General features: G+C 42.1%; 1 protein-coding gene across 9 annotated transcripts in view; it reads left to right on the top strand.

Moving 5' to 3' along the window:
* eif2ak2 (eukaryotic translation initiation factor 2-alpha kinase 2) overlaps nucleotides 1–13494 on the top strand; it is a 97678-nt gene that overhangs the window by 6805 nt on the left and 77379 nt on the right. For 6 of the 9 annotated variants that reach the window (XM_076974080.1, XM_076974081.1, XM_076974075.1 and 3 more), the window contains exons 2-10: nucleotides 5196–5337; nucleotides 5535–5668; nucleotides 5796–5931; nucleotides 6022–6074; nucleotides 6248–6400; nucleotides 6485–6617; nucleotides 6703–6770; nucleotides 6886–6997; nucleotides 11729–11917. In XM_076974080.1, the coding sequence (XP_076830195.1) occupies nucleotides 5196–5337; nucleotides 5535–5668; nucleotides 5796–5931; nucleotides 6022–6074; nucleotides 6248–6400; nucleotides 6485–6617; nucleotides 6703–6770; nucleotides 6886–6997; nucleotides 11729–11917 (1120 nt within the window). The remainder of the gene's footprint in view (nucleotides 1–5195; nucleotides 5338–5534; nucleotides 5669–5795; nucleotides 5932–6021; nucleotides 6075–6247; nucleotides 6401–6484; nucleotides 6618–6702; nucleotides 6771–6885; nucleotides 6998–11728; nucleotides 11918–13494) is intronic. The other 3 variants (XM_076974076.1, XM_076974077.1, XM_076974078.1) reach the window with 3 other exon arrangements.

Genomic DNA, 13494 nt, shown 5'->3' with positions numbered 1-13494 from the left:
CCCCTTTAATTAATAAACTTAGGCAAGATTTACAGGTGTGGAGGTCTCTGCCATTATCGTTGATTGGTAAAATTAACATTGTAAAAATGAGCGTACTGCCCAGGTTCCTCTTTTTATTACAAACAATCCCTTTATTTTTATCCAAACACTTTTTTAAAACATTGGATCAACTTATTAGCACATTTATATGGAATGGAAAAGTTCCTAGAGTAAGATACTCCATTCTTCAAAGATTTAGGTCTGACGGAGGCCTGGCTCGTCCCAATTTCAAGTTTTACTACTGGTCTGCTCACATACACAAAACTCTTTACTGGCTTCATTCGCCCAAACTGCTGTGGTGCAGATTTGAATCGCGGGCCTGTTCTTCGTCCTCACTGCTTTCACTGCTTACGTCTTCCTTACCACTAAACATTTCCAAATTTACGCATAACCCGCTGGTTCTCTCCACACTTCGCATCTGGGCCCAATTCAGGTGTCACTTTAATTTAAAGCTACCCTCTCCAGCTATGCCCCTGTTAAATAACCACCTGTTCCCACCTGCTCTGACTGACACAGCTTTTAATATATGGCAGGACAGAGGTATCTGCTCTTTTCAAGATCTTTACAAAGCTGGCACTTTCTGTAGTTTTCAAGTTTTCAGCAGTTAGTTTCAGATTTTGACCTGACAATGTCACATATGTTTTGTTACTTTCAGGTTAGACACTGCATATCCTCGCTTTTCTCAAATTACTTCTCACTTCCTGCCAAGACTTTGTGTGATGATCTTCTATCCATTGCTTCTTCTCAGAAATCAGTCATCTCTAAGATCTATTCACACTTACTAAGCACAGATGGTCACACACTGGACAAATATAGAAGGTCTTGGGAGAGTGAGCTCGGTACTACATTTTCCAGATCCTCCAGAAAGTCGCGATGTTGCGATTTGCAACTTCAACGCAACTTCAAGCAAACCCCGCAAATTCAGGGCGGTGTTGCAACTTCAGCCAATCACCGCAACTTTCCCGCAAATTTGACCAATCACTGATGTCATCTTGATGTGACGTCGACAAACTCCCGCCTTACTTCCGTGTATATATACGTTCAAGAGGAGCAGACTGAAAGCAGCATGAGCGACGAAAATAACGGCAAAAAGATCGGGAAAAGCAGTATCCCGGTACACTATACTATAGACGGGATAAACTGTCCAGATTCGACCCGCGAATTGATTATCTATGGCCCCCTGGATGATATTTAATTACTATTAGAACTGGGCCGCAGGCCACAGCCGCCCGATGGTGTTTTGCACGCACAAACACTACATTGCCCACAATGCAACGGTAGCCCGCGAAGTCACTGCAGCGCACGCAAGCGGCGAGGGTCTGAGATAGTTTATAAGTTTAAACTTTAAACAGATAAAGTTTAAAGTCAGAGATAGAGTTTATTTATCTCTGATCCATATCTATGAGTTACTAGTTCACTCTGGCGCCAACCACTGGCGATTGATCTCGATATAATACTTAATTTGTGTCCATTTTACAGGCCGCCCTGTAACAACTTACGTTCGCCACACCCTCCAGGTTCAAATTTCACTTCAAGCGATCTTGAAAAGTTGGCAACCCTGAATAAATAGGTAAATAGATAATTAAAATGGACTACTAAATAGAGGAAACCATACAACATTTACTCCCTATTGTAATGTACTCACAAAAAAGCAAAAACACACCGCAACTTCCATCGCAATTTTTTTGAAAAACACCCGCAACATCAAACATTTTAGCCCGCAACAATCACAAAAAAGGCCCGCGAAATCCTGGTGGGACTGATTTTCAGAGCAGTGGTGGGACGAGGCCATGGGCATTGTATGTTCCAGCGCGCCGTGGGCTAAACTCCAACTAATACAGTTTAAGGTCCTTCACAGAGTTCATCGCTCAAAACATCATCTAGCAAAATTCCATCTAAATATTATTGACGAATGTGACTGGTGTGGTGCTAGCCCCTGCAACCTGAGCCATATGTATTTTTTCTGTCCCTCCCTGAACAGATTCTGGACTGAATTCTTTAATACAATGTCTAAAATACTAGGTGTTAATATTTCCATGAATCCATTAGTGGCTATATTTGATTTTTCCAAATATATTCCTGCGCTGACCACACTTCAATATCAGGTCTTAGCTTTTACTTCTTTATTAGCGAGGCGATGTATTCTTCTACTATGGAAGTCCCCAACTCCTCCAACAATTTCCTCTTGGTTTCAGGATGTAATTTACTTTTTAAAATGGGAAAAGATAACATTTACAACAAAAGGTAACACGACCACATTCTACCGTAAATGGAATTCACTTCTGTCATATGTTGCTTCACTTACGGTTTTGATGACTGAATGACTCTTTACTCCCCCCCCCCCCCCCCCCTTTTTAATTTTATTTATTTATTATTATTATTCTTTTTTGTTTTTGTTGTTTTGCTTGGTTGTTTTTGTCTTTCGTCTGTCTGTCTATTTGTGTTACACGGCAAATTTGGGCACTGGTCGAATGCTATTATATATGATCCTAGTTATTTACTACTTTTTATATTCTGTGTACAGTGGGGAAAATAAGTATTTAGTCAGTCACCAATTGTGCAAGTTCTCCCACTTAAAAAGAAGAGAGGCCTGTAATTGACATCATAGGTAGACCTCAACTATGAGAGACAAAATGTGAAAAAAAATTGAGAAAATCATTTTATCTGACTTTTAAAGAATTTATTTGCAAATAATGGTGGAAAATAAGTATTTGGTCACCTACAAACAAGCAAGATTTCTGGCGGTCACAGACCTGTAACTTCTTTTTTAAGAGGCTCCTCTTTCCCCCACTCATTACCTGTATTAATGCCACCTGTTTGAAGTCATTAACAGTATAAAAGACACCTGCCCACAACCTCAAACAGTCACACTCCAAACTCCACTATGGTGAAGACGAAAGAGCTGTCGGAGGACACCAGAAACTGAATTGTAGACCTGCACCAGGCTGGGAAGACTGAATCTGCAATAGGCAAGCAGCTTGGTGTGAAGAAATCTACTGTGGGAGCAATAATCAGAAAATGGAAGACCTACAAGACCACTACTAATCTCCCTCGATCTGGGGCTCCACGCAAGATCTTAGCCCGTGGGGTCAAAATGATCACAAGAACGGTGAGGAAAAATCCCAGAACCACAAGGGGGGATCTAGTGAATGACCTGCAGAAAGCTGGGACCAACGTTACAAAGGCTACCATCAGCAACACACTACGACGCCAGGGACTCAGATCTTGCAGTGCCAGACGTGTCCCCCTGCTTAAGCCAGGCACGTCTGAAGTTTGCTAGAGAGCATTTGGATGTTTCAGAAGAGTATTGGGAGAATGTCATATGGTCAGATGAAACCAAAGTAGAACTATTTGGTAAAAACACAACTCGTCGTGTTTGGAGGACAGTGAATGCTGAGTTGCATCCAAAGAACACCATACCAACTGTGAAGCATGGGGGTGGCAACATCATGCTTTGGGGCTGTTTCTCTGCAAAGGGACCAGGACGACTGGTCCGTGTACATGAAAGAATGAATGGGACCATGTATTGTGAGATTTTGGGTGCAAACCTCCTTCCATCAGCAAGGGCAATGAAGATGAAACGTGGCTGGGTCTTTCAGCATGACAATGATCCCAACTGCCAGGGCAACAAAGGAGTGGCTTCGTAAGAAACATTTGAAAGTCCTGGAGTGGCCTAGCCAGTCTCCCGATCTCAACCCCTTTGGAGGGAGTTAAAAGTCCGTGTTGCCCGCTGACAGCCCCAAAACATCACTGCTCTAGAGGAGATCTGCATGGAGGAATGGGCCAACATACCAGCAACAGTGTGTGCCAACCTTGTGAAGACTTACAGAAAACGATTGACCTCTGTCATTGCCAACAGAGGATATACAACAAAGTATTGAGATGAACTTTTGTTATTGACCAAATACTTATTTTCCACCATTATTTGCAAATAAATTCTTATATTTTGAATTAACTTTTAATCAAATAAAGTCAGACAAAATGATTTTCTCAAATTTTTTTCACATTTTGTCTCTCATAGTTGAGGTCTACCTATGATGTAAATTACTGGCCTTTCTCATCTTTTTAAGTGGGAGAACTTGCACAATTGGTGACTGACTAAATACTTATTTTCCCCACTGTATCTGTTGTATGCACGTCTACCATTGTCCCAAATAAAACATTTAATAAAAAAAATAAAAAAACACATACATTTCTTCTTTAGAGGTAAAAGCGATGTTTTCACTTCTTGGTTTGCAAATGTCAAGTGCACCTACGGAGGCTATTTTGAAACATCCAGTTTTTTGTAAATGGCAAGCACTTAAAATATGTAAAAGAGCTGATAAGCATATTCTCAGACACTTGATAATAAGCAATTTGATTAATACTGTAATGTAAGCAAAATATAAAGGGATTAAAATATAATTCCCAACAGTGCTTAGCGACACAGCATTAAAAAGTGTCCCTTGAGAAGCAATTAATGACCGTGCTGTGTTCAGGACACGTTTAAGCTATTTAAACCGGTGTGGCCAGTATATGAAAAATTCTTATAATAACAAAAATAAACAACGGTTTTCGGTGCAAACCGGTATACCGCCCAGCACTGTGTTCTTGTGTTCACAGGGCTGAAATGGGGACTCTGGGTCAAGTGACTACATAGTGAGCCCCATCTTTTCTACTCCACCAATGCAAAATATAGGAAATCTAAGCTTTGATGCTCATTTTCACAAATGTGAGAAATGTTTCTCCCAAGTCCACTTGCACATGAAATGAATTTCTCCTTGTTTGTACATGATAAATTTGTGTTAACAGATTAAAAGGTCTTGGCACTGAAGTGCTTACCACCTAGCAGGAATTTGTCATTAATTCATGGATGTGATCTCCTAAATCTATCTTTATTGAAAGCTATTGTGTGGAAATAAACTCACAATATGGTATTTATCACATACACTATCTGTTTTTATATTTTTATATATATAGAACGCTGAGGCAACTTTACCACAGTCCAAGGATCTAGGGTAATTTTGGTTTGCTCTAGGCTACATAATATTTGTGCTACTTTATGAATTAATCGAAAATACCCACGACATCCATTGCAGATACACAACACAATAGTAGAATACTGCGTGGCTAACACAACTGGAAAAGGATAAAATTTTGTTTAATTTTTATACTAGATTTACGATAAGAGTAGTAGTGAAGACCTCATCTGGACTTAGGCCCTTTCCTGGTGGAACTGGGCGGAACAAGAGAGAAGCTAAGCAAAATGCTGCAAAGAATGCCTTTAGCTGTTTGGAAAAGGAGCAGCCTGTTAATTCAGTAAGATGACTCATATAATCAGTCCTTTCATTTACAAATTTGTAGTCATACTTTAATAATCATATTCACAAAAAAATTTCTACTTGGCCTACCCATGCACATTATGAATAAGGTGTACTGCTAGTTTAAAGAGGGTATATAGGCTTTCTTTTCCCTGCTGCTACATCTTGCACATATTTATATATGTATATTTTCAGGGAACAACGTACAGTTCATCTGGCATATCTGCAAAGTTGACTCAGCCCAACTACACCTGCTGGCTCAATGAATATGGCCAAAAGACCAAATTAGATTTCGAGGCCAAGGAGACAAGTTCATACTTGAATAATCAGCAAGTATCACAGTGTTTGCACATTATTTTGTGGGGTTACCACATTCCAGTATTCTGGAATTGTGATAATGTGACAGTGTGGTGTTGTCAAAATATGATATTGTGGTACTGTGGTATTTTTCCTCAGATGTAATGTATATGCATGTCAGTATGTATGTGATGATAAGGAATTCCCACAAGCTCTTGGCAAAGGAAAGAAAGAGGCCAAGGAGGCAGCAGCTAAATTAGTTTATGAAGAGCTTGTTAAGGAGCAGAAAACAGAGGTAAGGTGGAAACATGTTTTCCGAACCTTACTTATATTTACAACCATTATAAATTTTTAGGCTGATTTGACAATCAAATTTGTATTGAAGGTCCTTGACGAAAATAGTAATGGGGTACAAAATCGTAATATCTCATGCCTTGGGTAAGTATTACAATGTTTCCATATTACTTGTCTTGATCTAGAACAATTTTTTCATGACTAACCCTACACAAAATATCCTAAACATTTTAGGATATTATTTCACTAGTTAAAAAATGTGACTTATCACCAGTTGATATGAAAATAGTTTTCTTTAAATCTTGTGTTATACTCAGAATTTATACTCAGATGGATCTAAAGCTCAACACACTTGAGAGCACTACAGCAGGCCAGAATTTCATAGGAATGATCAACCAATACTGCCAAAAAGCTAAATTTGTACATGAATTTAAATTGGTGGACAGGAGAGGGCCTGCACACAATCCTGAGTAAGTCCTGAAATCCTTAGAACATTAATGCATTGTTTGTTTCTGGCTATATTTAATATGAACAAAAATCTTTTTATCTACCAGATTTGGGTATACAGTTGTTATAAACAAAATGGTATATCCTGAAGGATGGGGAAAGACTGCAAAAGAGGCTAAAAAGAATGCAGCTCAGAAGGCTTGGTATAAAATTAATGAGCAGTCTCTCTTAAACAGTCAGGTACCTAATTCAGTGTGTTTTCAATTACAAAGGTAAATTCAATTCCATCTTAACATAGCCTATATCGTATGTACTTTGATCCCAGTGTTCTTCACAGAGTTCAGATCACTCAACTAGTCCTGAAGATGATTCATCATCTCGGACCTCAAATATGTATGTTAACAAATTGATTGCTCTGCATTTTACAAGGAATTAATGATGCGTCACTCGAAAGTAGAAAACATGAGTTGTCCTCGTAACTGTTTTGTGGTGTGTGTTCTCTACCCAGTGATCCTAATGATCACTTCAATTCATCAAAGAGTATTTTGAAAAACCAGAACACAAGTGAGTCTGTTATCTTCAGAGACTCTTCTGTCGACAGGCAAAAACTCACTAGCCCTGTAAGTAGTATGTTTGGTACACTTTAATTTAAAAAATATAGAAAATGTTTTAGAGGTTTTCTTCTTCTGATTCTACACTTAAAAATCAATTGTAGAGATCAAACTGTAAATAATGGAAAAATGTAACTTGGTAAATAGGTCCAACCTTCTACCATCTACATAAATAATCAACATAGTTCAGTTGTGCAACATAAAAATTTTGAACAATTCTTTTGATTTCCGAATGGTAAATCATTGGCTCAAAATAATTTTTTCCAATGAATCATTGACTTCTCCTGAGTTCTCCTGACTTCTCTGCCCATAGGCCCTTTTCACACTCTCGCATTTTTTCTTCCGGAAGCTCTCGTCGCAGGGTAAAGTTACTTCTGTTACACATTAAACAATGGCAGAGTCCAATAACAAGAGCTTTTGCAGTGCACCAGGGTGCTCGATTTCTAAGCAAAAACAGAAGAAATCTCAGTTTCCATGGTTTACTGGCTGACGACGAGCAAAAAAGAAAATGGGTTTGTGCAATTAGGGGAGAAGAAGGGGAAAACTTTGTGATACGGAGCATCTTTGTGTGTAGGCAGCATTTCACTGCTGCAGACTACATAGCAGGAAGTTCGCGACTAAAAGTTGGTGCTGTTCCCAGCTGGGTTCAGTGGAACAGTTGCTGTCCGCATTTGAAAGATCAAGCTCTCGGCTGGGGGTAGACGCTCGTCCACCAGAGTCGGAGGTTGTGGAAGATTTGAGCATTTGCGGTAGCATCTAGCTCTGATCTGTAGCATCTAGCTCTGATCCGCTAGCATCTAGCCCCGATCCGCTAGCATCTAGCCCCGATCTGCTAGCATCTAGACCCGATCTGCTAGCATCTAGCCCCGATTCGCTAGCATCTAGCTCCGATCCGCTAGCATCTAGCTCCGATCCGCTAGCATCTAGCTCCGGTCCGCTAGCATCTAGCTCCGGGCCGCTAGCATCTAGCTCTGGGCCGCTAGCATCTAGCTCTGGGCCGCTAGCATCTAGCTCTGGGCCGCTAGCATCTAGCTCTGATGTCTAGCCCCGATGTCTAGCTAGCATCTAGCCCCGATCCGCTAGCATCGAGCTCTGATCCGCTAGCATCTAGCTAGAAAAGAGCAAGCTCTCGGCTAGGAGTACACGTTCGTGGTGGACGTACGTGTACTCCCAGCTGAGAGCTTGCTCTTTCAAATGCGGACAGCAACTGTTACACTGAAACCGGCTCAAACTAGCTCTGATCCGCTAGCATCTAGATCATCCAGCTCTGACCATCACTTTGCTGTCGACTATATTGGACACTGAATAAACAACAACACTTAATAACTTGGTGTGTGTCATGAACTTGACTGATACTGATGTAAACCAAACAATCAATAGCTGACGTTACTCGGCTTGCTAACCTAGCTAAATATTGTTAACTAAAGCTGTCAATATCATTCGTAATATTATAATATATATCATAATAATATAGACTGTTTTACCACTCCGTAGGATGACTAATGGAACTAGCTATAGGTTAAATAATAGTTAGTTAGTTACCTCGCTAGTGTTAGCTGGTGTCACCTTACCCTGGTATGAGTGAATGAATTCTTCTACAAACAATTTGTAGCCTCTATTCAACTTGGAACCCTTCGTTGTTGAATGTTCTTCAACGATCCTGAAAACGTCTACAAAATTCAGTCTCGGCAGCGACGACAGGGATGAAGTAAATATACTCTCCATGCTGAGGTGAATTGACAACAACTATCTTCTGCGAGTACAGGAACTTGTTTTACCTGGCGGTAACGTATTTCCGCTTTGTTGTGAAATGGGCCTATTAATCTCTGCAGTGAATAAGAAATTCCTTCTAATTAGTATAATATGCAAAACCTACATTTGTAAACCAGCCCTAGGGTTTTCATTAAATCTACACAAAATTGGTGCAAGAATGTTCATAACTGGGACTTCCAGTGGTGCTATGGAGGAGACGGCAGCTTAGTTTTTTGCTCCAGAGGAGAACTTTGAAATAAATAGACTGTTACGTTTTTCCCTCCAAAGGCAACCAGACCAGGAAAGTTAACAAGACACACAAGGGTATTTAGTCAATCGTGTATTTACATTTATATATAATATACAAAGATAACACATATGCACACCAAGCCATCTCTCCAGGGGTAAGCCAGGCCAACAATATCAAACAAACCAAAGTAAATCCCACTCTAACTCCAGATACCAAAACTAGCTACAACAAAAAACAAAACAAGTACAAAACAACCAAAGAACAGGCAACTATGCTAACTCCCTAACCCACACAAAAAACAGGAGAAAATAACATACATTCCAAAGAAAATGGAACTTACCCCCTTCTGGCAACATACAATAAATCAGAACACACAGTTCAACCCTGAGCCACCCACACAGAACACTCAGGGTACAACAGTAACACAACTTGGATACAACCAGCCAACAATCACAAAGAGCCTGCTCCTCCTTCCTCTCTCTCTCTTTTTCTGGCCTCTTGCCATGCCCTTTTGGGGATTTCCTGGATGGCAGGGTATGACCTCCAGGACAGCACCACCTAGAGACACGGAGGAACAAACAGGCAGACACAACAACAAGACAGCAAACACACACAGAGCACAGGCGTAACAATCCCCCACCAAAAAAAGTTTAGTAACTAAACTGTTCAGAGTGAGCGAGACAAGGCATCAGCCACCAAGTTGTCTGAGCCTCTTTTATGTTTAATGACAATGTGGAATGGCTGTAGAAGTAATGCCCAACGCATCAACCGCTGGTTCTTGTTGCACATCTGGGATAAGAAAAACAATGGGTTGTGGTTGGTTTACACCATAGTGGGCAAGTAATGAGAATTTAGATACACCTCAAAGTGCTGTAGAGCTAGGAGCAAAGCAAGAATTTCTTTTTCAATCGTGCTTGCTTGGCGCGGTACGGTTCGATACGAATTGATTCGCAACGGAACGGTACGGTCGCGTTGTGTTTCCATTACAATGGTGGACTACCACAATGTGGGTGGAGTCGCTGTTGGCACGCGGGTTGTAGTGTCATGACATCATTTGTATGCGACCACAACACCGTACAACAATGGACGAGATGGCGATGGAAGGACTTGTGTACCTTGTGCTAGGGTTATGGCTTTTATTCCGGAAACGTGCAAATGAAGCGAGCAAGAGAAGGTTGCAGTTTGCGAGATGCACGACACAAGAAAAGGAGCGGAGACTCCTTGAGACCATACAGCAGTATCAGGACGAGGACGACAGGAGAGGGAGAAAAAGACGCAGGCTGGTAAGCTAAGCTAACGCTAGTTAACATCGGTCTTTCTCCCCGAGATAAATGTGTAAAGCGTGTAAAGCTAACGCAGTAAAAAAAATGCATTCTGCGTGTGTGCGTTTCAGATGGCTTCAGTGTGGACCCTCAGTGTGGACATTCCGACGAGCGTCTCAGTGGTGGGATGTTATTGTTCCTGAGTTCACGTGCACACAGTGGTTACAGAACTTCAGGATGTCCCGAGAAGCGTTTGACTCCCTCAGCAACAAATTGCATCCAGCCCTGGAGCGACAAGACACAACTTTTCGAGAGTGTGTGCCCGTACACAAATGAGTGGCAATAGCACTGTGGAAGCTTGCTACGGGCTCGGAGTACAGAAGCATAGGCCATCTGTTTGGAGTCAGCACTACAACTGTGTGCAGGATTTCTGTGCTGCAGCAGAGACACTACTGGCACCTGAGCAGATTCGTTATCCAGATGAACGGCGATTCAGGGATATGGCAGAGTACATACAGACTAGATGGGGACTCCCACATTGTGTGGGTGCTATTGATGGCTCCCACATACCCATCATTGCCCCATGACTGTGTCACACCGACTACTTCAACCGCAAAGGCTGGCACTCAATAATCCTCCAAGGTGTAGTCGACAGAAAGGGCCTCTTCTGGAATGTAATTGCTGGACTGCCCGGGAGTATGCATGATGATCGTGTGCTGAGACTGTCCATGCTGTGGGAGTTGGCCACCCGGGGAAATCTATTTCCAGCAAGTATTAGGGGAACCAATGCCATGCCCGCTGGCTATTACATCCTTGGAGACTCTGCCTACCCCTTACAAAAGTGGCTTTTGAAGCCATTTCAGGACACCGGAAACCTAACAAAAGAGCAGCAGATCTTCAATAAACATATCAGTCACACACGTGTTGTTGTTGAGAATGCTTTTGGCAGACTTAAGGGTAGATGGCGCTGCCTTCTGAAAAGGAATGACTGTGACATTCAACTTCTGAAATCAATGGTGTTGGTATGCTGCGCTCTGCATAATTTGTGTGAAAGTTATGGAGAGACATATGACACTACATGGGATGTGCCAGCTACTGCTGCACATCAGCCAGTGGCAGCAATGGGACAGGGTGTGGAGGAGTGTGGTGGTAGAGATGCTCGCAATGCACTGATGCAATATATCTGTCATAACAGTTAAATTGTTGCCCTTGCCTGTTTCACGTACACAAAGCAATAAAGCTGTGATTGTCAAACTCATTATCCGCTGCTGATTGTTAAGACAATTAAACAGGCTGAACACACCCTGCATAAAAAGCATCAGTCATACAATCAAATGAAATCACTTTATTAAGAAAAATATAAATATTTACAAAATATGTAAATAATATATAGTTTAAAAAAGTGCAAAAAGCAAATTACCCAAAAATACTGTAAATTTTTTTTTACTGGCGTCTGTCTTGCATGGTTTTTACAAGTTCGCCAAACACCCCGAGGAAAACCCGGTTGAAAGAAACATTTTCTGCCAACTCCGCTCTCCTCAGCTCGGCTTCCTGTTCACGGGCCTCGCGACAATCATGGAGCAGCAGCTGGATGTGCTCCTCACGCTGTTCGTGCATCCGCACATCCTGCGCCTGCATCTCCAGGAGATGTGCGCCGATATCCAGGTCCGTCTGGGTCCTTTTTCGCTTGCCTTGACAAAAAAAGAGGGTAATGGGAGTTGATTAGTGAAACTGAAATGCACTCTGTACTCATGCTACTCCGGTGCTTCACATGTTTTTTTGTGTTCCTCACCTGTATTGTGCCGCCGGACAGGCGTTTGTGATCCAGCCGGTGTAGAGACAGCTGGTTCCGTGTATGATGCGGGGGAGGCGGGTGGTTCCAAAGGGGTGCTCGCCTTGTCAGTGGAAGGGGAATCTTGAACGTAAAAATAACAAATATTAAACACAAGCATTCCTGTGAAAGCAACAATATAGCGTAACTGCACAAAATGTGTAGCACGTCTTTGCTGCTCATGCTTTGTTTATGGCTACAGCTAACTAGCAACTAGCAAGGCTCCACGCTGTGGCTAAGAGCTAGCTATTGTACAGTAGTGACTGTGGTGGTAACATTAACTACAAACACAGCTCTAAATTCCTGCGCTTACAATAGATGCGTTCATATTACGTTCATATTACATCTTTTACGAGCCTAGTAAAACTGCGAAATCACAATACACTCACCATTCTCCGTGGCCTCCAGCACCAACATTGCCGTGTCCAGCACGTTTTCTCTTCCGTTACTGGCTGGCCGGTGACCGTATATGGCATCCATTTGCTGGAACCACTTCCAGTCTTTGCGGTTTGCTCCGCAAATGCAATGCTCCCATTGTGGTCCTTCACCGCCCGGTAATCGCTTTTAAGCTTTTTAAGCTTGGACCAGCACTGCATAACGGACTGCTGGTAGCCATGAGTGGCCATTAGCGCGGAAACCTCGCTAAAAACCTTTACATTTCTAGTGGCTCCGTCCAGTTCGCCCTGGATTTTTTGATCACCGATTATTAACAGAAAGGTTTGTACCTCGGCGTTTGACCAGGGAACATTCTTTTGGTCCTCCATTCTTCTCTCCTTGGGTTTTAAAAATGGCTGAGGAGTCGATAGCGGAGGAGTCGCTCTCCTGTGACGCAACCTGTGACGACACTCCCTGGCCAATCAGTGTCATGCTGTTCTTCCACGTCACAGAACTGTACCACTTTGGAACGATTAGAACCTCGAGCGAGTAGGTACGAAAAAAGTACCTGAAGGTACCGGCAAACTGGTACCTGGTACTAATGGAAACACTCGCAAACCGTTGCGCACCAAGCAGGCCCTAGTGGAAAGGCACCATTAGGCAAACATGAAGGCAAACATGAAGCTTTCACAGGAAACACTGTCTTATGAGTCAAGACATATTCATCCGTCAACACTGCCGCTTCTGAAAGGGTGGCAACCTTTTGCTCATTCAGATGGACTACCACCATCTCAGGCACAGAATGTTTAAAATCTTCTAGCAAGACTAGCTCTTTTGAAAGCTAGTTGTTTTTTGAGGCAGAACACCACTTCTCAAATAAAACTGTTTTCTCATGAGTAAACTCAACAAACATTTGGTCTGCAAATCTCTGGTGAGTCCGAAAATTCTATGGTTGACTCGCGGCGTGTGAGGGTGCAAGACCCCGCGCTGTGGAGGAGAACATACGGGAGAAGGAGATTTTCACCTAGAGAAATTT

This window comes from Brachyhypopomus gauderio, chromosome 15 (assembly GCF_052324685.1).
Source record: "Brachyhypopomus gauderio isolate BG-103 chromosome 15, BGAUD_0.2, whole genome shotgun sequence".
Taxonomy (NCBI): Eukaryota; Metazoa; Chordata; class Actinopteri; order Gymnotiformes; family Hypopomidae; genus Brachyhypopomus; species Brachyhypopomus gauderio.
Note: the sequence above shows the minus strand (reverse complement) of the source record. Positions and strands in the feature narration are given on the sequence as shown.